Source organism: Callithrix jacchus, chromosome 13 (genome assembly GCF_049354715.1).
Source record: "Callithrix jacchus isolate 240 chromosome 13, calJac240_pri, whole genome shotgun sequence".
NCBI lineage: Eukaryota > Metazoa > Chordata > Mammalia > Primates > Cebidae > Callithrix > Callithrix jacchus.
Genome location: NC_133514.1, coordinates 56,034,856 through 56,058,517, shown reverse-complemented (window position 1 = coordinate 56,058,517; position 23,662 = coordinate 56,034,856). Strand labels below are relative to the sequence as shown.

The 23,662-nt window shown below is 44.4% G+C and overlaps 1 protein-coding gene across 2 annotated transcripts in view; it reads right to left on the bottom strand.

Moving 5' to 3' along the window:
* Positions 1–23,240, bottom strand: part of LAMA1 (laminin subunit alpha 1) — a 177,656-nt gene extending 154,416 nt beyond the window's left edge. For both annotated transcript variants that reach the window (XM_008979513.5, XM_035270592.3), the window contains exon 1: positions 23,091–23,240. In XM_008979513.5, coding sequence (XP_008977761.4) covers positions 23,091–23,163 — 73 coding nt within the window. In that variant the 5' untranslated portion in view covers positions 23,164–23,240. The remainder of the gene's footprint in view (positions 1–23,090) is intronic.
* Positions 23,241–23,662: the final 422 nt, after the last annotated feature.

Here is a 23,662-nt window from a genome sequence, read left to right as displayed (position 1 = left end):
TTACTGCAGGGATTCTCAACTTTTTTTTTTTTTTTGAGACAGTCTTTCTCTGTCATCCAGGCTGGAGTGCAGTGGCACAATCTCAGCTCAATGCATCCTCTGCCTACTGGGTTCAAGCAATCCTCCTGCCTCAGCCTCCCAAGTGGCTGGGACCACAGGTGTGCACCACCATGCCCAGCTACTTTTTTATATTTTTAGTAGAGACGGAGTTTTGCCATGTTGCCCAGGCTGGCCTTAATCTTCTAAATTCAGGTAGTCCACTCGCCTCGGCCTCTCAAAGTGCCAGGATTACAGGTGTGAGCCCCTGTGCCCAGCCAAGGGCTTCTCAACTTTAGTAGGTGCAAATCCCCTGGGGATCTGGTTCAGCAGATTCTGATTCAGTAGGTCTGGAGTCGGGCTGAGATGCTTCGAGTTAACAAGTTCCTAAGCGATGCTGCATTGAGTTCAAAAAATTAGATGATCTCCTAGGCCTTTTTTCCAGCTCAAACACCCTGAGTTTAATCAATTCAGCCAAACTTGGCTCAAGATTTCACTCCTTCCAGCAGCTTTCTGTCACTAACCAGAACTCCAGATTCCTCACTCTTCATTCAGTCTTGGAGACGTTTGGCAACTATGTTTACAGGTAATGTGGTACTTCAGTTAAAACAAAGGTTTTTGGCTGACTGTTAAGAGGAAAAACTTCAAGGTTTCCAAAATTAAAGAGGCAACATATGAACAAGTTCAACTCAGTAACAACCTGGGAAATCTATTAAGTCAAAGCAGTGCAGCTCAGGCCCCATCCACACAGGCAGTGCCCAGAGCAATACATTTCTCAGTTTTATTCAAAAACAGTAAAATAGGAAAAATTTTCTTTTTTTTTTTCTTGAGACAGAGTCTTGCTCTGTCACCAGGTGCCAGGCTGGAGTGCAGTGGCGCGATCTTGGCTCACTACAACCTCCACCTCCTGGGTTCAAGCAATTCTCCTGCCTCAGCCTCCCAAGTAGCCGGGACTACAGGTGTGCGCCACCACACCCAGCTAATTTTTTTTATTTTTTAGTAGAGACAGGCTTTCATCATGTTGGCCAGGATGGTTTTGCTCTCTTGACCTCGTGATCTGCCCACCTCAGCCTCCCAAAGTGCTTGAGCCACTGCGCCCAGCTGGAAAAATTTTTAACAAAATAAATTCAAGACCAATACACTGAAAACCTACAAAAATTTTTCTAAGAAATTTAAAAAGTTCTTTCATTTATTTGTTTATTTATTTATTTGAGATGGAGTCTTGCTCTGTCGCCCTGACTGAAGTGCAGTGGTGTGATCTCCACTCACTGCAACCTCCACCTGCCGGGTTCAAGCAAGTCTCCTGCCTCAGCTTCCTGAGTAGCTAGGATTATAGGCGCCCACCACCACACCTGGCTGAAGAAGCTCTAATTCTTTTTTGTAGATAGTAAGAGTTAACATTGTGAGATAGCAATTCTCCCCAAATAGATTCCATCAACTCTGGCAAAATCCCTTGGCTGGCTTTTTTGTAGAAAATGACAAGCTGTTCCCTGGTTACCTCAGGACATCTCTCCCTCTCTCTCTCTCTCTCTCTCTCTCTCTCTTTCCCCCCCAACCCCACCCCCGGCTCTCATTAAAATAAAATATTAAAAATGTGTTTCCTTTGCTTTCTGAAGTTCTTCCCTATATTTTTATTATGATAATACAGTGAGGGAAAATTTGCTTTATGTCCACACTTTGGTAATGAAGGAATCAAAACCCAGGCCAGACCACATTAATACGTCACTCTCTTAAAACCACGTTTATATGAGTCTTCTTTAACGCATTTTCTTTTAAAACCAACAGGTAGCACTCAAATGTTCTATCCTCACTGCACACTCCACTACGTTGTACATACAGATCAGTGAGTTTTTTTCGTTTCAGTTCTGGATCGCACATTCTACCCGTCTTGTCCCGGAGCCCTCCGCTTCCTGTCTCCAGCCCCCAGGCTCCAGCTCTGAAGAAGGTTGGCAAGTTGCAGGGCCTCTCTGGTTTCCAGGAGAGTGCCAGCTCTCTTTTAGCTTCTGGAGCTATGGGCCCAAGCAGCCCACATAGCACTGCTTTGAATTTGGCATCTGTTTCCTCTCAGGGACTGCAATTCCCACAGAATTCTCCTTTACTTGAGTGTGCTGACAACTACAAATTGGGGATATTAACTGAGGTTTGACTAAACAGGAAAATCCAGTTAAATGGCTTGAAAATACTTCAGTATAGACTGTGCTATGGTATATATGTGTGTCAGAGAGACACAGGTTAAACAGCTAGAATTAAAGCAGGTGAGGTATCTTCCTGGGCAGTCAGCTGGTACTCCAGTTGGGAATACTGCCCACATTCCAGAGGCGCCCTGCTCTCTCTGTCTCTATGACACCAGCACTTCGTTAATTACCAGGGAGAATATAGCAATGGGATATTAGTAAAATCAGTGGGTTGTTAATGGTGAAATTCTTGGTAGTCAAGGTCTCTATATCAATTACAATATTTTAGAGTGGGGCATTGTGGCTCACACCTGTAATCCCAGCATTTTGGGAGGTCAAGGTAGGAAGACTGCTTGAGCCCAGGAGTATATCACAAGCCTGGGCAACATAGGGAGACACCATCTCTACAAAAAAAAAAAAATTTTTTTAATTAGCTGGGTATGGTGGTGCATGTCTGTAGTCCCAGCTACTCAGGGAGCTGAGGTGGGGAGGATCACTTGAGCCCAGGAGGTCAAGGCTGCAATGAGCCATGATCACACCACTGAACTCCAGCCTAGGTAACCGAGCAAGACTGACTCTCTCCCTCTTGAATATATATTTTATATATAGACATATATATATTTTTAAGAGCAACTTTCATCTATGGCATAATAAAAGAGTTGACAAATTCTCTCCCACCCCAAAAAATTATGTAAGTGAACAAAATTTTCCAAAACAACCATTTCAAGGCTCTGAAAATTCCTGAAGACAAACAACAAACTGGGAAGCTTTTCTTTAGAAAAAGCTGCTAGAGTTTTGGGTAAGACACATGGAAGAAAGCGGCCTTCCAGCAGAGGCGTCTCTATTGTCACCCCAGCCCATCCGCAGAGGAGTTTCCTAAGGCAGAGCTAGCTGTGAAAGCCAGCAGCTCCACTGATGGAGACGGCTGGATTGACTTGGAGCAGAGTGAAAGCACATGCCTAACGATCTTATCAGCAAAAGAAGTGACCTTGGTAGAAAATGAATGGGGATAGCTCACAGCTGGGCTGGCCTGAGATTTTAGTCCCACTAGGGTTCATGCAACCGATAGCTGGACCAGCCAAAATTGTAATGACGAAATCCTGGAAACAGGAGAGGCACAGAATGGCTGGATCAGCTCTCCATCCACACCAGTCTTCTCTATTCAAAAGGAACAAAATAGTTGAACAAAAAACTGAACAAAAGAAATTCAAGAAAATTCAAGAAATTCAAGAAAAATTCAATGATAGGAATTTTATACACTGAAAACCTATAAAAATTTGGGGTGAGAAATTAAAGAAGATCTAAATGAATAAAAAGACATGTCTTATTCATAGACAGGAAGATTCAATATTGTTAGACAACAATTGTCCTTAAATTGATCTGTAGATTCCAGCCAACTGCTATCAAAATCTCAGCTGGCTTTTTTTTTTTTTTTTGGTAGAAATCGACAAGCTAATATGATTGGAAATACAAATGACCTAGAACAGTTAAAGCACTTCAGAAAAAGTTAACAAAGCTGACTGACTTACAATTACCTATTTCAAAACTTGCTACAAAGCCAAAGTCCAGACAGTGTGACATTAGCATAAAAACAGATGCATAGATCAACAGAACAAAGTAGAGTCTAAAAATATACACTTATGGCCGGGCGCAGTGGCTCAAGCTCGGCCCAGCTCTTTGGGAGGCCGAGGCGGGTGAATCATGAGGTCAAGAGATCGAGACCATCCTGGTCAACATGGTGAAACCCCATCTCTACCAAAAATACAAAAAAAATTAGCTGGGCATAGTGGCGCATGCCTGTAATCCCAGCTACTCAGGAGGCTGAGGCAGGAGAATTGCCTGAACCCAGGAGGCGGAGGTTGCGATGAGCCGAGATCGCGCCATTGCACTCCAGCCTGGGTAACAAGAGCAAAACTCCGTCTCAAAAAAAAAAAAATATATATATATATATATAATATATATACTTATATTTATGGTCAATTGATTTATGGCAAAAGTACAAAGGCAATTTTGTATTTTCAACAAATGTTGTTGGGACCACTGGATTATCTATATGCAAAAAATGAACTTAGACCCTGATTCCTTACCATACATAGAAACTAACTCAAATGGATCATAAGACCTTAATGTAAGAGCTAAATTATAAACTTTCTAGAAGAAAATCTGAGATGTTGGATTAGGCAAATAATTCTCAAATATGACACAAAAAGAATAATCCACAAAAGAAAACAATTGATAAAATGAACCTCATCAATATATATATATGGCACTACCAAACATACCATTAAGAATATAAAAACACAATCATAGACTGGGAGAAAATACTTTCAAATCACATGTCTGATAAAGGATGTGTATCCAGAAAGTATGCAAAACTGTTAACTAAGCACACAAACAACCTGATTAAAAATGTGGCACAATATTTGAATAGCTATTTCACCAAAGATATACAAATGGCTAAGAAGCACCTGAAAAGATGGCTCAATGTAATTAATCATTGGAGAAATACAAAGTAATACCATGAGATACCACTTTGAACTCATTGTATGTCTATCGTCAGAAAGGTAACACATCGTGTAGGTAAGAATATGGGGGACAGCCGGAGATCGATCCAAGATGGCCGACTACTAACAGCTCAGGATTGTAGCTCCCAGTGAAAGCTCAGAGAACGGGACGACGCCACACTTTTAGACGAATTTTCATCACTCACGGATTAGCCGATTCCCAGTGGAGGAGCCCCACGGGTCGCCAGTGCGACTCTTGTGGCCGCCGTAGCGGTCTTGCCGAAGTCTTGGAGCAGCAGCTCTTCATGCAGAGCCAACGGGACTGCTTCCCCTACTGACCGGAGGTTGGAGCTCCGGGAAGTCAGAGCCGCTTGTTGCGGACTCAAGAGGGAAGCCAGACCAGAGATTCCCGGGCAGAAGAGCACCATCAGTCTTATCGCTGCTATTTAGGCCGCCACAGTGGGTTGCTGGGATCCCAGCACTGGAAATCAGTAAGTCGGACGTCGACTCAGAAACCTAATTAGAAAGGCGGGTCATCTACAATGAAGGGAAAAAAACAGCCTAAGAAGGCCGAGTATACTCAAAATCAGAACCCATCAGCAAGGGAACAAGCCCTGATGGAAAAGGACTCATCAGCAACCGAACAAGCCCTGATGGAAAAGGACTCATCAGTAACGGAACAAGCCCTGATGGAAAAGGACTGTGTTCCATTATCTGAAGTAGGCTTTAAAGGTGGATGATAAGAAACTTCTGGGATTTAAAGGAACTTGTTCTAACCCAATGTAAAGAAACTAAGAACTTGGAAAAAAGGTTAGATGAAATGTTGAAAAGAATAGACAATATAGAGAGGAATACAAATGAACTTATGGAGTTGAAAAATACAACACGAGAACTTAGTGAAATATGTACAAGCTTAAACAGCCGAATGGATCAAGCAGAAGAAAGGGTATCAGAGGTCGAAGACCAACTTAATGAAACAAAACGACAAGACAAGAATAGAGAAAAAAGGATAAAAAGGAATGAGCAAAGTCTCCAAGCAATATGGGACTATGTGAAAAGACCTAATATACGCTTGATTGGTATACCTGAATGTGACGGAGAGAATGAATTCAAGCTGGAAAATACTCTCCAGGATATTATCCAGGAAAATTTTCCTAATTTAGCAAAGCAGGACACTATTCAACCCCAGGCAATACAGAGAACACCACAGAGATATTCCTCAAGAAGACCAACCCCAAGGCACATAATCGTTAGATTCACCAAGATCGAAACGAAGGAGAAAATATTAAGGGCAGCCAGAGAGAAAGATCAAGTTACCCATAAAGGTAAGCCTATTAGGCTTACAGCAGATCTCTCAACGGAAACCCTACAAGCTAGAAGAGAGTGGGGGCCAATATTCAATATACTTAATCAACAGAACTTTCAGCCCAGAATTTCATATCCTGCCAATTTAAGCTTTACATTTGAAGGAAAAATAAAATCTTTTAGGGACAAGCAAGTACTCAGAGATTTTATTACCACCAGGCCTGCTTTACAAGAACTTCTAAAAGAAGCATTATACACAGAAAGGAACAACCAGTATGACCCTTTCTAAAAATACTCCAAAAAGTAAAGAGCATTAACATAAAGAAGAATTTTTATCAACGAAAGGACAAAATAGCCAGTTAATATCAAATGGCAGCACCCCTAAATTTAAATCGACCAAATCTCCCAATCAAAAGATACAGACAAAATCTAACGGTATATCCAAAGATATACATAAACTCAAAATAAAGGGTTGGAAAAAAAAAAACGTACCAACCAAATGGAGAGCAAAAATAAATAAATAAAAAGCAGGAGTTGCAATTCTCACACTTAATAAAACAGATTTCAAAGCTACAAGGATGCAAGGGTAAAAGGATTAATGTAACAATAAGAGATCTTAACACCCAGATACATAAGACACATAATGAGATTTAGATTCAACGAGACAACAAATTGATAACGATATCCAGCACTTGAACTCAGAGCCAGAACAAATAAACACAATAGAGGTCTCCATTTTAAACACATAAAATATGCATTAAGCCCTTTAAACACTCAAAATATTGATCGGCCATTATTGAAACCCATTTTGGGAATGAAGTAATATTCCTTTTTCCCTATTTTTCTTTTTTTCCCCTTCTTTTTCTCTTTTTCCCTCAAAAAAAAAAAAATAGAATTCATTGAATATGTGCTTCTACAATACAAGAGCCTTCATTGCCACATAATGTTCATTAAAACCCATATTTACAGAACTCTCATTGGTCATATGTCACCCAAACAAATCTTTTATTTACTGCAGAGAGCCATGAAGCACTCTTAGCATTAGCTCGGTAAGCACAGACCATGGTGATTCACACCTGTCTGAGTCGGGGGCTAACAAAAAAAAAAAACAACAAAAATATGGGGAAGCTGGAGCAATTAGACACGGCTGGTAGGGCTGCAAAATGGTGCAGACACTTTGGAAAACACAAACTTACCACACGATTCATATTCTAATCCTAGGAATTTCACTCGAGAGAAATGAAACCTATACCTAAACAAAGAATTGTATGTGAACATTTACAGCATTATTCCAGACAGCTCCAAAAAACTGAAAACAATCAAAATGTCCATCAACTGGTGATTGGATAAATAAAACGTGGTGTAACTACACATTGGAATACTATTCAGCAATAAAGTAGAACACTGTTGATATATGCTGAAACATAGATGAACCCAGGAAATACTAAGTGAAAGAAGTAGACACAAAAGACGGCATGGTCGGGCATGGTGGCTCACGCCTGTAATCCCAACACTTTGGGAGGCCAAGGTAGGCAGATCACTTGAGGTCAGGAGTTCTAGACTACCCTGGCCAACATGGTAACACCCTGCCTCTACTAAAAAGACAACAATTAGGCTGGGCACGGTGGCTCACACCTGTAATCCCAGCTGCTCAGGAGGCTGAGGCAGGAGAAGCGCTTGAACCCGGGAGGTGGAGGTTGCAGTGAGCCGAGATCACCACTGCACTCCAGACTGGGCAACAGAACTGGAGTGTGACAGACCTGGACTCAATCTCAAAAAAAAAAAAAAAAAAAAAAGACTCCATTTTGTATGACTCCATGTATGTGAAATTTCCAGAAAAGGCACTTCTCAAAGTACAGAGAGCAGATGATTGCTGGGGGCCAGAGTAAGGGTGGGAGCAGGGGCTGGGTACAAATGAAAATGATGACACTTTCTGCAGTTTTGTAAGTGTTCATGCCAGATTGTGGTGACAACTGTACAGCACTCTAAATTTACTAAAAACATTAAACTGTACGCTTACAACTGGCAGAAGTTTAGGGTATATAATTATATTACGATGAAGCTGTTAAAACAGAGATTCTCCTCACTCTTGTAAGTACCTGCTGTAAATTTATGGAGCCTGAAACTCACATCCTGAAGGAAGGTGATGGAACCTAAAGCTTGATCCCTGAAATGTCCTGTATCCAGCATTAGGAAGGCTGCCAATCACCAAGAGAGAAGTCTGAATACCCAAAAAGACAGAAAGCTGTGACTATCAGTTTGAAGGATATGGCCTAGAACTTGTTATGCATCTGCATGCTAGTCACTGCTGTATGTTCATAACATGTACTGTGGAAGGTCGTGTTGGATCCAAGTTATTCTCTTGTGATTGTCTATGTGGTCAGATTGCAGGGACTAACCAATCCTCGTGTAACTCCATCTTCCTCAGTGGCTTCCATTACCCATCAAAAAGTGGATACACATTTTATTTATATTTTCATTTTTAGAGATATGGTCTCACCCTGTTGCCCAGGCTAGAATACAGTGATGTAATCATAGGTTACTGCAGACTCTACCTCTTGGGCTCAAGTGATCCTCCTGCCTTAGCCTCCTAAGTAGCTGGGGCTACCTATGCATGCCACCACACCTGGCTAATTGCTATTTTTTTGTAGGGACGGGGGTTGCCCAGGCTGGTCTTGAACTCCTGGGCTCAAGGGATCTTCCTGCCTCGGCCTCTCAAAGTGCTGAGATTACAGGTGTGAGCCACCACATCTGGCCCCTACAATAGCAAGCAAAGAACTGTTTATTTTCTTTATTAGCTGATTCCTTCAAATATTATTTTGGAGTTACTTTAACATTGAATTTGATTCCCTTTAGAGAAAGCCATCTTACACACAATTTTCAGGGAAAGTTTGATCATATAAAATGAGGCCCATTTAAATTCTGTCAATTATAATAATTAAAGCTAAACCAACAAAGTTAGAAACCACTAAAGACACAGGAGATGTTATGTTCATATTTCTAAAGAGAATGGGCCATTCTTTCATTCAGTAATAAGTGATTTTTATCAAACAAAAATCCATCTGTGACATAAATTCTGTATGCCTTTGTTCTGTTCCTGAGAGGAGGAGGATGTCTTAGCCCAGAATGCCTGGAGGAGAACAGCTGTTCTCTCACTTAAAGAAAGTCCTTTAAAGCCATGCAGGTAGAGTTTCCTCGAAAAAAAAAAAAAAAAAAATACTATATATAAAAATATCACTACTCAGCAAATGCCAACAAGTCTGCAGCCACACAGAGTATTTTGAAGTGATATTCTTTAAAAGGAGACTTCATGCAGTAGAAGCACAGTGTTTAATTAGAATTCTCCTTCTGTTGACAATGATACTACCCCACAGAAATAAGTGGAGCGATATAGGTATTTGAGACCTTCAGAAACAGAAATCTCTCCCAAATCTGAACTGAGGAACACACTTAGTAGGATTCCTGGAATTTCTCATGCTTGACTCCTAGCAATGGGGTCTGGGGTACAAGGTCCACCTTGTACCAAATACTTGTTGACTACATGTACTGATGAATTTCTGGCTTGAGATGCTTAGAGGTCAGTGGCTCTAAATCTAGAAATCAGTTTTTGTTGAATATAATCTAAGTTTCAAGGCTGAATGGAATACTCATCATCAGTAAATAATCCCATTACAAAAAATGTAATCCATTTCTCCTTTGTATTGTTTGGGTAGATGAGAACGTGCCAAATTAATAATGTCTTCAAGTCATCAGGGTCCTCCTGGCTACCAGATTCTGTGGATTTTCTGTATCCGTATTTGGACTGCACTCATGAGTGCAGAGAATGTCTGAACTTCTTGTTTCTGCTGCTGGCTTGCTCCTGACCATGTACTCTGGTTTAGAATGTGAGCAGAGGCCTTGGTTCCAAAAAGGTCTGTCCATTCTCTTTCTTAGTCTGATTCCCTAGATTATTCCTTATTCCCTGTCTTTAAATCCGGCCTGAAGCCGAGTGCCGGGGCTTACACCTGTAACCCCAGCACTTTGGGAGGTCAAGGTGGGTGGATCCCCTGAGGTCAGGAGTTTGAGACCAGTCTGGCCAACATGATGAACCACCATCTCTACTAAAAATACAAAAAAAAAAATTAGCCAGGCATGGTGGTGGGCACCTGTAGTCCCAGATACTTGGGAGGCTGAGGCAGAAGAATCACTTGAACCCAGGAGGTAGACGTTTGTTTCAGTGAGCCAAGATTGCACCACTGCACTCCAGCCTGGGTGACAGAGCGAGACTCCACCCCCTACCCCCCAAAAAAAATCCTGCCTGTGTGACCCACTGAGGTCTCTAGCCCTCTGGAGCCAGCCCCTGCCCTTCCCCAGGAGATCATCACTCTGCTTCCTCACTAGGGACTTCCCTAACCCCCTCTGCCCATCTCTCTGGTCTCAAAACAATACCCACTATTAATAGATTTCCACTGTTTGTCTGTATTGGGATCTGTTCATTCAACAAATATTTACAGAATCTACATTGTATGCCAGGCACTGTGCTAGGTGTTAGAAATATAGGCAAAATTCTCAGCCCTTAAGGAGAGACAGGCAAGTCAACAAATAGTTGCAAAATGATGTACTAGTCAGATGTAAAGAAAAATCGTTATGGAAACAATTAGGAGAATGACAGGCTGGAATAAGTCAGAATGCCACAGGTGAAATAAAGGCCACATTATCCACGAATAATGTGGATCTGGTGGAACCACAGATATCACAGAATGGCCAAGATATGGTTAGCAGTGGTGTGGAGAGGTCTGAGCAGGGTCAGATCACAGAGGGCCTTGGAAGTCCCACTCAGTAGAGACTGGGATGCCATTAAAGCAATTCGACAGAGATGGGATAAGTCAGCCTCACAGTCCATTAACTCAGGGGAACTTCCAATGCCAACATCTTTCTGGGCTCTTCCAAACTGTTACATTACGGGCTACATTAGACCATCCCAGCACGTGCAGCTGGACTGGTCCTTCCAGAAGAACCTGTTCCACACCCAGGCCCAGGTTCTCGTCCTGCTCTGTTGGGGTTAGTGCAATATCTCTCCAAGTGCCTGCAGCAGGGAAGCCAGGTAGGCAGTTGGTCTGTAAGTCAATATAGACGGATGTGTAGGAGGGGGGTGTGTGTGCACGTGTGTCTGTGCATGACAGGGATGTAGAAAGGAAAATGGCTCTTATTTTGTTGGGTGGAAGAGCAATAATAAGCCAAATATTGAGGAAAACTTCTGAAGCAGGCCAGGAAAGCAAATGCATAATGAACCATTAATTAAAGATGAGAGCATGCCAGGTGCAGTGGCTCAGGCCTGTGAACCCAGCACTGTGGGAGGCTAAGGCAGGTGGATCAACTAAAGTCAGGAGCTCAAGACCAGCCTAACCAACATGGTGAAACCCCATCCCTACAAAAATACAAAAATTAGCCGGGCATGATGGCTGGTGCCTGTAGTCCAGCTACTTGGGAGGCTGAGGCAGGAGAATCACTTGAACCTGGGAGGTGGAGGTTGCAGTGAGCCAAGATCACACCACTGCACTCCAGCCTGGGTGACAGAGTGATACTACATCTAAAAAATAAATAAATATAAAAAGACAAGAGCAGAAGAGGACAGGAACAGTAGGTGAATAAAGACAGCTAGACCCTGGAGTCATGAGATGTGAGAAGGTGCAAGGGAGATCAGCAGGTTTTATCATGGGAGACAGTGGGGCCTGGAAAATCTCAGAGAAAAGGCTGCTGAGACCTGTTCATTTAAAGGTGCTGAGAAAGAAGGGATGTGGCACAAAATAATGCCTGAATGTGCAAGACACTTATTAAATTTTGGATGAATTTATTAAAGAATGAACAATTCAGTGCAACACCAGATAGATCAACACCCAATTCTGCAACAACAGACTTTATCCCCAAACATGAGGACTCTAAATGTCATATTTGATCAGGAGTATTTTTCAAAGAAAGAAGGGTCTTGGTGAATGAGTAAGTCAGCAGTTTAGTCTTTAAAGTGTGGGGAAGCCCATTTAAACACGAGCACGACAATGAAGCATCAAGTGAGAACTTTCCCATTGAAAAACACTATACAAGGGACAATGAGGACACAGAAGAAACTGGCTTTCCCTGAGCCACTTCACTGATCCAACGTGGGCTCCATCTAAATGCAGGGGTTGCTCACAGCTCTGAGGTGTGTGGGTGCTGTTATCCCCACTTCACAGAGCTGTGGGAATATCCTCAAACTGACATGAAGTGAGGAGAATCAGTTGGGGCCTGAGTATTCCCACATCTGTTATGTACAGAGAACTAGCCTGTGGTCTGTGGCAGGCAAGACAGGATCAATGTTACAATTTGCATCCTACAGACAAGAGAGAGGAGTGGCTGCAGATCCTGCCTCCTTGCATTGCTGCATAAACTGCATTCACCAACAAAGTTTATAATGTTAACTGAGCCGTTCTCAACCCTGGCTGTGCAGTGGAATCAACTGGGAAGCTCTTTTTTTTTTGAGGCGGAGTCTTGCTTTGTCGCCAGTCGCCAGGCTGGAGAGCAGTGGCATGATCTCAGCTCACTGCAACCTCCATCTCCTGGGTTCAAGCGATTCTCCTGACTCAGCCTCCTGAGTAGCTGGGTCTACAGGCACGCACCACCATGTCCAGCTAATTTTTGTATTTTTAGTAGGGACAGGGTTTCACCATGTTGGTCAGGATGGTCTCGATCTCTTGACCTCATGATCTGCCTGCCTCAGCCTCCCAACTGCTGGGATTATAGGCATGAGCCACCACGCCTGGCCAAAAGTGTTTTTAAAATGCAAATGATAGGACCCCCATCCCAGACAGGACATATAATTCCTGGGGGTAAGACCTGGGTATTGGTATTATTGAAATTTAATGTGCAGCTCAGAGAGGGAACTTCTGTGTCACCGTTTGAGTCTGCTCTTCTGACAGACACAGAAGGGTTTGCCAAGCAGATGACTCTGAGTTCTCCATGGAGAAAAGGAAGCCTAAGGGAAACAGCCATTCACCAACAGTGGCATCTGGTGTAGAAGCTGACCCCGCTCCTCCAATAATGCAGCCAGTGAGTGCTGCACACCTCTGTCCCTCCTCCCCCGCTTTCCTCCACCCAAGACCTGGCCTATCATTTCACTCCTAACTTACATGAACATGAGCAAGCAGAACGTAGATGGCAATGTCCACTCCTGTGACTTTAACTCCTTACCTCCTTCCTTGATCATCATTTCTTATGGAGAAAATTCCTTTTGATATATGTACTTTTCAGTTCCTTGGACTTCAAAAGCAAATACACCAAGAATGTCAAGAAGTGCTGTGGATTCACAGCGAGGAAGGCAGCCGAGAACAGGGTTCTCCAGACACACTACCTCTGAACATCCTTGACCCAGGGCCTGGAAGAGTGGAGGAAGGTCCCAACATGTCTTCAATGCGTGGATGAATGAGTGAATACATGAATGAGCAAGTGCATGAAAAAAGTTTAAAAAACTGAATACAAATGACAATAATCCTACAAGGAAATACTATTCTCCTCTCCAATGAGGTGTTAACTCTTTAAAATACTAACTTATGGCCAGTAGAGGTGGCTCACGCCTGTAATTCCAGCACTTTGGGAGGCTAAGGCAGGTGGATCACGAAGTCAGGAGTTCCAGACAAGCCTGGCCAACACAGTGAAACGCTGTCTCTACTAAATATACAAAAATTAGCCAGGTGTGGTGGCATGTGCCTTTAGTCCCAGTTACTTGGGAGGCTAAAGCAGGAGAATCGCTTGAACCCGGGAGGTGGAGGTTGCAGTGAGCTGAGATCACACCACTGCACTCCAGCATTCCAGTCTGGATGACAGAGCAAGACTCTCAATCAGTCAATCAATGCTAACTCCCAGCTGGGCACAGTGACTCATACCTGTAATCCCACCACTTTGAGAGGCTGAAGCAGGCAGATCACTTGAGGTCAGGAGTTCAAGACCAGCCTGCCATCATGGTGAAACCCTGTCTCTACCAAAAATACAAAAATTAGCTGGGTGTGGTGGCAGCCGCTTCCAGCTACTCAGGAGACTGAGGCAAGAGAATCGCTTGAACTGGGTAGGCAGACGTTGGAGCCAAGATTGTGCCACTGCACTCCAACCTGGGTGACATAGCGAGGCTCCATCTCAGAGGAAAAAAAAAAAAATGCTAACTCCCTTTTAAACCAAAAAGCTGGGAGTTTCCAAAGCATTCACATGTGGATGCATTATCTCCAATTCTCCCCACTCCAAACTCCTAGAAGGAACAAAAGTATGCCCCTGAAGCCAGCAGTGAAGTGCTAATGAGTCGGAAAAATTTATTTTGTACAAAAGCAAAGGTAGAGGCTGGACGCAGTGGCTCACACCTGTAATCCCAGCACTTTGGGAGGCCTGTGTGTGTTACTCGGGAGGCTGAGGCAGTAGAATTGCTTGAACCCCAGGAGGCAGAGAATGCAGTGAACTGAGATCGCGCCACTGCACTACAGCCCAGGCGACAGTGTGAGATTCTGTCTCAAAAAAAAAAAAAAGCAAAGGTAGAAATGGCAGAGTTGGAGACTCAGATAAAAGGGCTGAGAAGACAGACTGTGGATTTTGAGGGGTGGGGAAAGAGTGCTAGCCCAGCACAGGACACAGCTGCAGAGACAGAAAGCAAGCAGTGTCAAGAAGAGTTCTAGAAACAACTATTTAAACTAGAAACCCAAAAGGTCTGCTTGAAGACCAACTGGAAAGGCCCTTGTACCTCTGGATACAGTATGAGAAAAGGTTTTTTGAAACACAGATTTGGTTCCTACCCAGATCAAATGAACTGCAATCCATTTGATTGGATGGAACAAAATCTAAGCGTCTGAAGGACCTCCTACTCAGAGAGAGGCCAGGGCTGGGGTTGTTATCCAGAGTCCGGGACTGGCTTTGTGGTTGCTCAGGCAACCTGACTACCTGTGGGGAATTTCTCAGTGTTACTGCCCTCCCACTACTAATGACCCAGGTTTTAACACTAGAACCACCCTGGAATTGTTTGCATAATTCAAAGAAATGCTGGGAGCGAAGGTTTTGATCTTCGAAACAGAAATGTCCCTTCTTTTTGATATTGGCTCATGGCGTTCTCCATGCCATTCAAAAGAGGACCAGATGGCAACTCTGGCTGGGTGGGAACCCAAATTTATCACAAAATACAATCCAGATTCAGAAGTGAGACAGTGGAAACAGGCCATCACATTGAGGCCATCCTAGGGTTGGTATGTCGCAGCCTGTGTATGAGTGATCGGGTTAGATTTTAGGTGGGAAACAGGAGTACATTTCAGGTGAGAGAGTCATGTAACAAAATCACACAGCTGCAAGTCAATATACCACATACAGTTAGACAGGAAGGAGATCCCTGCAATAGAAGCTAATAGTTCAGCTACAGAAAGGTGTGGAGAAGGGCAGGGTAGCTTTAACTAAACTTGGAGGGATTACGGAGGGCTGCAGCAGGTGGGCAGGAGCTGAGGGAGCACATTATGAAGGCAGTATTTTGGCAAGATTTCTCTAACTGCAGTGCAGGACTAGATTCAACGAAAGGACGCGAGCTAGCATCAGAGACCCAGTAAGAGCCGCCAGTTACACTATAACTGGTGATCATTTGCAGTGGTAACAGAGAGGAAGTGAAACAAAAAAACAGGAAGTGTTTCAAGGAAAGAAACAAAATTCAGGGAGACAATTTGGATAAGGGGGTACAGAAAAAGAGAAACAGAAAAGGAAGATGAAGACTATGTAACCGAAAGAATCCCAAGAACAGCAGAACAGGGACGGCAGCCAACAGGAGAAGGAACGAATTCCTTGTCCTAGGCTGGAGATAACAAGATTCCACTTGTTGTGAGTAAAATTCTGTCATTACCAAAAGGTTGGAAGACATCTATATGTGTGGTGTAGGCTGGGCTTGGTGGCTCACACCTGTAATCTCAGAACTTTGGGAGGCTGAGGCAGGCGGATCACTTGAGATCAGTTCAAGATCATCCTGGCCAACATGGCAAAAACCCATATCTACTAAAAATATAAAGATTGCCCTGGCATGGTGGTAGACGCCTATAATCCCAGCTACTCAGGAGGCTAAGGCAGGAGAATCGCTTGAACCGGGGAGTCAGAAGTTGCAGTCAGCCGAGATCGAGCCACTGTACTCCAGCCTAGGCAACAGAGTGAGACTCCACATCAAAGGAAGAACAAAGGAAAAAGGATGGTGTATCATAATCAACACAGTGGCACGAGGGTTTTTTCCCGCCTCTAATTGTTCTCTTTTAACTAAAAATGATCTGCTAAATTTACTTATCTTCTTTAACACTGTTAGGGTCAGAGAGACATAATTTCCTAAGGTTCTGGCAGGAAATTATGGAGCAATGGAACAAGATGCAGGAAATACTTTCAGGAATGAGAAAAGATGGCACTTTCCATAAATACACATGGATCTAAAACTGACGTTCCCACCAGCAATACAGGAGGTTCTCTGGCACAAGAATGTCAGTCATACTGCCTGCTGGGCCAGCAGATCAGACTTCAAAGATAACTTCTGGAATGAAGAGATTCAAACTTCAAATCGTTGATTAAAAAAAAAAATGTGCACACACACTAAAATCACACTGCTGATTTCGGGTTGTTTCTCTGCCACCATTTCTGAATGAACACTTCCAGATAAATGCTTACCTAGGCAAGAATGTTACCACCAAGCTGATTTGGATTCTCACTGCCTCCATTGTCTGCCTCTTGCCCCCAAGCAAGACTAAGAACAAGTTAACCCAAGGAAAGGAGCCAGCCTTGAGAAAACAAAGACACAAGTGGGAAGATTCCGTGCTATTTATTATCAAATGGTTACTCTGGGCACTGACTGTCACCCCTGGTATAAAGGACATGAAAATACAATGAACCCAGCTATCGCGTGGTATTTTATGCTGAAATAGCTCCCTGATAGACATGTTCCAACAGAACCAAAGTTCATGACCGTAACTAAATTACTTCTATGAAGCGTTTTTTCTCCTCATTAATTTTGCAATGCCTTGGTTTATTCAATTGTCTGTGGATGCATATTCATCTTTTTTGAAATAAAAAAGGTAAAATAATTATTTGCAAACTTGTAAATAACCTACATACATTATTCTTAGGAGATGACAGTTTATCTTCTTCATCCAAACATTTCTGAAGAATGTAACGAAAAACTTCAACTTAGGTCTAAGTTCCAGAGTTCTGTCCAGCTGCTATCCATTAATTTTTATATTCAACGTATAGACTTATTCAATAGAAATTTTTTTTAGCTGGGCACGGTGGCTCATGCCTATAATCCCAGCACTTTGGGAGGTCAAGATGGGCAGATCCTGAGGTCAGAAGACTGAGACTGTCCTGGTTAACAGGGTGAAACCTTGTCTCTACTAAAAATACAAAAAATTAGCCAGGCATGGTGGCATGTGCCTGTAGTCCCAGCTTCTCGGGAGGCTGAGGCAAGAGAATCACTTGAACCCAGGAGGCAGAGGTTGCAGTAAGCAAAGATCAGGCTACTGCACTCCAGCCTGGGTGACACAGTGAGACTCTGTCTCAAAAAAAAAAAAAAAAACACACACACAATTTTTTTTAAATAAAGTTTTTCTGTACCTGCCATAGCGTTCCAGTAATAAGTCATACTTATTGTTCAATATATTAACTTATCCTTAACGTCTAATAGAATTATTCTCAAACTCCTCTATCATAAATCATAAGGTTCTAAAATATACTTTTAAAAATTCTCTAGGGCTTAAAAATAGCTTATTAATACAATGGTAAACAATACTTTTAGAAGAAGTACAACGGCATGAAATCAATTAAGTTTTTAAACCCCAAAAGATCTAGTAAAACACTGCTCTAATAATACCTTTCTGTCAGAGACCTACTCCAAAGGACAAGTTGCAAGGTCAAAAGTTTGCAAATATATACATTTACTAAGTGATGTGTTCAATATCCTGCACAAGGTCCAGTGAAGAAGTTAGTATGAGCGGAGGGCAGTGGAGAGAGGGATACTGTTCCATGCATCCATGTTTTGTCAGGAAATCACTGGTGCCCCTCTTACGCTATTAGGGAAGTAGTAGGTTTTATGATGTAGCTTGCTTTGAAAAGTTACCTGAGCCGTGCTCAGTGACTCATGCCTGTAATCCCAGCACTTTGGGAGGCTGGGGCCGGTGGACCACCTGAGGTCAGGAGTTCGAGACTATCCAGCCTGATCAACATGGTGAAACCCCATCTCTACTAAAAACACAAAAATTAGCCAGGCATGGTGGAGGGCGCCCGTAGTTCCATCTACTCCGGAGGCTGAGGCAGGAGAATGGCTTGAACCCAGGAGGTGAAGGTTGCAGTGAGCCGAGATCGTGCCACTGCACTCCAGTCTCAGTGACAGAGTGAGACTCCATCTCAAAGAAAAAATAAAAATTAATTATTTAATTAATAAAAAATAAATAAAAGTGACCTGAAGAAACACCTTTAGAAGCTTACCCAAAAAACTGAAGGCAGTGGTTACCTCAAAAGAGGGTGACAAAGTCTTAACTTTTTTTCGACATACCTTAGAGTACCTGTTCCATTTTGTACCATAAATGTAGATTATATATTCAAAATACTTTTAAAGTTACTTGATTCCTAAATAAAAATATTCATTTCAACTTAGCTCAACAATGAGAAGTGGCTACCAGCTGCTAGAAACACTGCAAAGCAATGAACAGGCAGATATGAATAAAGCAGTCCCTGCGCTTAAGAAGCCTGAGCAAGAGGGTGAGACAGATAAGCAAGCCAATTATTGACCCTATGACAAGCAAGACAAAAGCATTGAGCAGGGAAAGCCCTGGGAATCCAGGGAAGGGGTCTAACAAATACCTCAGCAGAGAGAGGGCTGGGAAGATCTTCCAGGGTTCTTTAGAACCCAGATGAAAGAATTGTCCAGGACTTAATAGCACATGTGCCAGGAAACACTGGTTAGCTACAAATAGGTGCAGTTGTGTACCAGATAATGCTTCTCAGCTCTGAGACAGCAGGCCAGCTGGGGTCCCAGCCTCCTTGCCTTACCCACAACGTGATGCAGCAGAATATTGTTATGTTGTGCATCTTATAAAGTGAGGGGTTTGGGGCACATTAATCTAAACCCATGGGGTGGGCCCAGGAGATGGATGGTGGAATGAAAGGGCACACCACAGAAGAAGACCACTTGCTTAAACACAAAGGAAGGAAAGTCAGCCACATTGGGGAACATTAAGTAATTTGATAAAGAAATGGTGAGAAATGGAAAGGATTTCAAACAAGAGTAGGAGTGATTATCGAAATGGTGTTTCTAGAAACTTCTCAGCGATGGCTAGGTTAAGGAGGGGGAAGAGGTGAGGCTGCTGGCCTGCTGAGTGTACCATCACACCACTTCCTGAGAAAAACAAACAATTCCTAAGCCTAGCCAGCAGTGGGAATAAAAAATGGGAGAGAGATTGCACAGATTTTCGGGAGGTAAAATCAACAAGACTTAATGACCAAATGGATTTCAGCAATGAAAGAGAGAGAATGTCAAGGATGATAAGCATGTACAATAGGCATAACAGTAATAACCATCATGCAGTGAATGCCTATGACACGCCCCACACTGTGCTAATATGTTTCAGCTATCATTTAACCATTTTATAGCCAGAAAGCTGACATTCAGGGAAGCTAAGAAACTTAGCCGTGGCTGTGGCTAATCAAAGTGACAAGTTTGGCATTTGAGCCCAAGACTATTTGATTCCAAATCCAGACTCCAAATTTCTAAACAGTTATGCTTTTTGGAGAATATAGCTTAAAAATATTAGTTATTTATAAAATAGTAATAATGATGAACATAGGTAAGCATGCTTGTTGAGGTCTAAGAACTTTTCTCACATTATTTCATTTAATCATTAACATCCCTTCTAGATAGGCACTATTATAATTCCCATTTTACAGATGGTATAACTAAAACACAGGTTATGTGCCCAATTTGCCATAGCTAGTAAAGCCAGAGAATTAAACACCTGAAGCTTAAAGATAGAGCTTGTGTTATTTCTCCATGACAATTTCCAATGAAAATGAATTTCCATTGGATTTTATGAATGAATTAGTATAAAATGGTACGGTGTTTCAAGGATCATTACCTTGAAATAAATGGTCCCAGAAACATTTTATGATACGAGTTTATAAAGCAGTGCAATTCTAAGAGTGGCACAAGACGCTAAAGATCGGTATATGTTATTTATTCTAATCTTGTATCTGAATTCTCAATCACGCTAGATTAACTACAGATGTAGGCTTTATATTTAATGTCTGCAAAAGAAGAGGGGGAAAAAGGAATGGGCTGAAATCCAGGTTACACAGGAGATGGGCAATGATGCTTCTATTACACGTACGCTTGTTTCCAATTGCTACAATCAATATCTTTCATGGTTCCTTAGTTAGAGAATACAGCAACAGAAAAGAAAAATGCAACTTCGAAATCAATTCAGGCATGCATAATTTACTGTGGAGTACATACTTGCTAAACTTGAATACTGTCATATATGAGAATGAAGTGAATTTTCTTTTACTCACAGATTTTTTTTTCTATACTGAGAATTGTCTATTTTGTTTAGGAAGAAAGGGGGATGGTTTCAAACGAAAGTGATGCAGCAAATATAATATTATGTGATTGCCAGCTATGAATTTATCACATTATTTTTACAAACACAATACCTCATATTCAATACTTAGGAGGAGCTCACTTGAAACAGGTTATATTTCAAAAGAAAGTGAGCCATCAGGTCATAGACTGTGGGTTGCAGGGTAACTCAGAGAAGCTGCAAAAATGATGGGGAACTTCTAACAATCTGAACGTTAACTGAAAATGATAGTCACACAAAAAGTAAGCACCAGACAGCTAACTGGCAGGTGATTTGCAAGTAAGGATTATTGTATTATCACCAAAACACACAACTTTACTAGTTATTCATGTTATTCATGGGGCATAAAATCTTTCTTTAAAAAAAAAAAAAAAATCAGGCTCACGCCTGTAATCCCAGCACTTTGGGAGGCCGAGGCAGGTGGATCACGAGGTCAAGAGATCGAGACCATCCTGGTCAACATGGTGAAACCCTGTCTCTACTAAAAATATAAAAAATTAACGGGGCATGGTGGCGCGTGCCTGTAATCCCAGCTACTCAGGAGGCTGAGGCAGAATTGCCTGAACCCAGGAGGAGGCGGAGGTTGCGGTGAGCCGAGATGGTGCCATTGCACTCCAGCCTGGGTAAACAAGAGTGAAACTCCGTCTCAAAAAAAAAAAAAAATCAGGCCGCGCGCGGTGGCTCACGCCTTTAATCCCAGCACTTTGGGAGACTGAGGCCAGTGGATCACATGGTCAGGAGTTAGAGACCAACCTGGCCAATATGATGAAACCCCGTCTCTACTAAAAATACTTAAAAAATAAAAATAAAAATAGCCGGGCGTGGTGACACGCGCCTGTGCTTTCAGCCTCTCAGGAGGCTGAGGCAGGAGAATAGCTTGAATCGGGAGGCGGAGGTTGCAGTGAGCCACGATGGAGCCACTGCACTCCAGCCTGGGCGACAGAGCGACTCTCCGTCTCCAAAAAATAATTAAATAAATAAAAATTAATCAGAACTCCCTCAAGGAGGCTAGTTAGGAAGGGTGAGGGTTGGTGGGGTGCGGAAGGCAAACAGGGAAACATTCCAGGGCTCCTTCCCTGGGAGGTTTTCCGCAGCATCTCAAAGCAGGAAAGCCCGGTGAGGTTCCACTTTCTCCAAACACCATTCATAACCAAGTACGGAGCCCGGAAGGGCCAGGACAACCCTCAGGGCATCTCCTCAGTCTGAGACTTTCAATTTCGGGAACAATAAGCTGAGGCAAGCTGCTCTTTCTCTACCCTGTGGGAAAGCGGGACTTGTTCACTTTCAGCAGCGTGATAGACACGAGTCCACTCGCAGAGTCAAAGGCTCCTCTCCCTCCCGAAAGGCTCCTTTCTTCTGGCTGATAACTATGTAAATTCCCTCGTTCCCAGCCGGGCTCGGCGCAGCAGACTCGCAGCTATTCAAAGCTGCTTTTCCAGCTCCGGTCCAGTGCTTCCATCATGAATGCTTCAATGAATGAGATGGTCGCGTTTCTGCAGAGCTCACAACTCAGCACAATGTCCAAACACACGTTTCCCACGAGGGCATTGCGAATTCCGCCCACTACTTTTGACCCGTACTTTTTTTTTTTTTAATGAAGTTTGTATTTGTGGGAATACGCCCTTTATTATGGTGTTGCATACTTTAAGATGTTTTCAACAAATATTTGTGACTGCCTAGCCAACGCGAAGCCACTATGCGAAGATTTACTCTCTGCGGGTGTCGTGGGGACTGGGATAGTCCCCCCAAAGGGAAAAAAATCCTCTCCCTCTCTCTCTCTTCCCCACCCCCTCACCTCCTCCCCCGCCGCCGCAAGGACAGAAACGGAAAATTAGCTTTGAGTTTCTGTTCTCAATCGGTGTAACGCTCAAACAAGGTGCTCCCTTCTCCTCCGGTCCCTCGCCCGGGCGCGCCCACGGTCAAACCCGCGCGGGGAATGAGCGGGTCCGGACACTTCGCCGACAGCACAAAGAGCGCGCGCGGGTCGGGAAGGTGCATTAGTGCCCCCCGGACACCGCCTGCGGGTCCCCCTCCCCGGGACGGCTGGCGAGGGGCGCGCTTCTCTCCGCATCTCTCCCTACTAGCAAGCCCGGCTGCGAGTGGCCGGGAGGAGTCCGCCCTTCCCCGGCTGCGGCGACCCAGACAGCTCAGTCGGACAATGAGGGCGACTCAGGAGAGCTCCTTCCCCATTCATTCCAGTCTCCCGGCCAGCAGCCCCGCCACCCCCTGCCGCGCAGCCGGGGCACTGAAAGCACCCCCTATCCCGCCCTCCCCAGCCGGTGAGGGAGACCCACGTGTCCGAGGCTCCCAGTCGGAGGAGAGACTGGCCAGGATGCGCGCCCGGACTCCAGCAGCCCCAACACGCCAGGCTTTGTCTGCAGCCGCCCCAGCCCGCCAGCCTGCCGGGTATTGGGACTCAAGGACCCAGGGACCCGGGCCCGGCTCACCTCTCTGCTGGCACCGCGCGGCGACCCACAGCAGCGAGGCCAGGAGCGCGCCCCACGAGCCGCCGCCGTGCATCTTGCCGCCGCCGCCGCTCGGTAGGTCCGAGGAGAAAGCCGCCCTCCCGCTTGGAAGGCTCCGCGGGACGCGAGTCTGCCCTGCCCCGGCCCCGCTGCCCCTGGCGTCCCGGCCGCCCCTCCCGCCAGCCGCCCTCGGACACACCCCCCGGCTGCGCCCCGCCCCGCCCCATCCAGGCCCGGCTGCTCAGACCCCTCCCCCGGGGGTGCTCAGCTGGGCCGCGGGGACCCAGCGCTCGCGGCCCCCAGGTCCGGGAGGCCGGGCTCACCGCGGCCGCCGCCCGGCTTCGAGTAGGGGTTGGGCGGAGAAGGTGGGCTGAGGGGAGGAGAAACTGGGCTGCGGGGGCCCAGGAGGGTGGATTTCGAGAAAGTATGTGCCCTGCTGACCCTGCCCGCCCCGCCGCGGCCCTGCAGTCCCCGGGCCCGGACCCACGCGCTCCTGCCGGGAGCTGGGCGAGAGGCTACCCTCGGGACGACACCCAGGCTCGGCAGACCCGCCG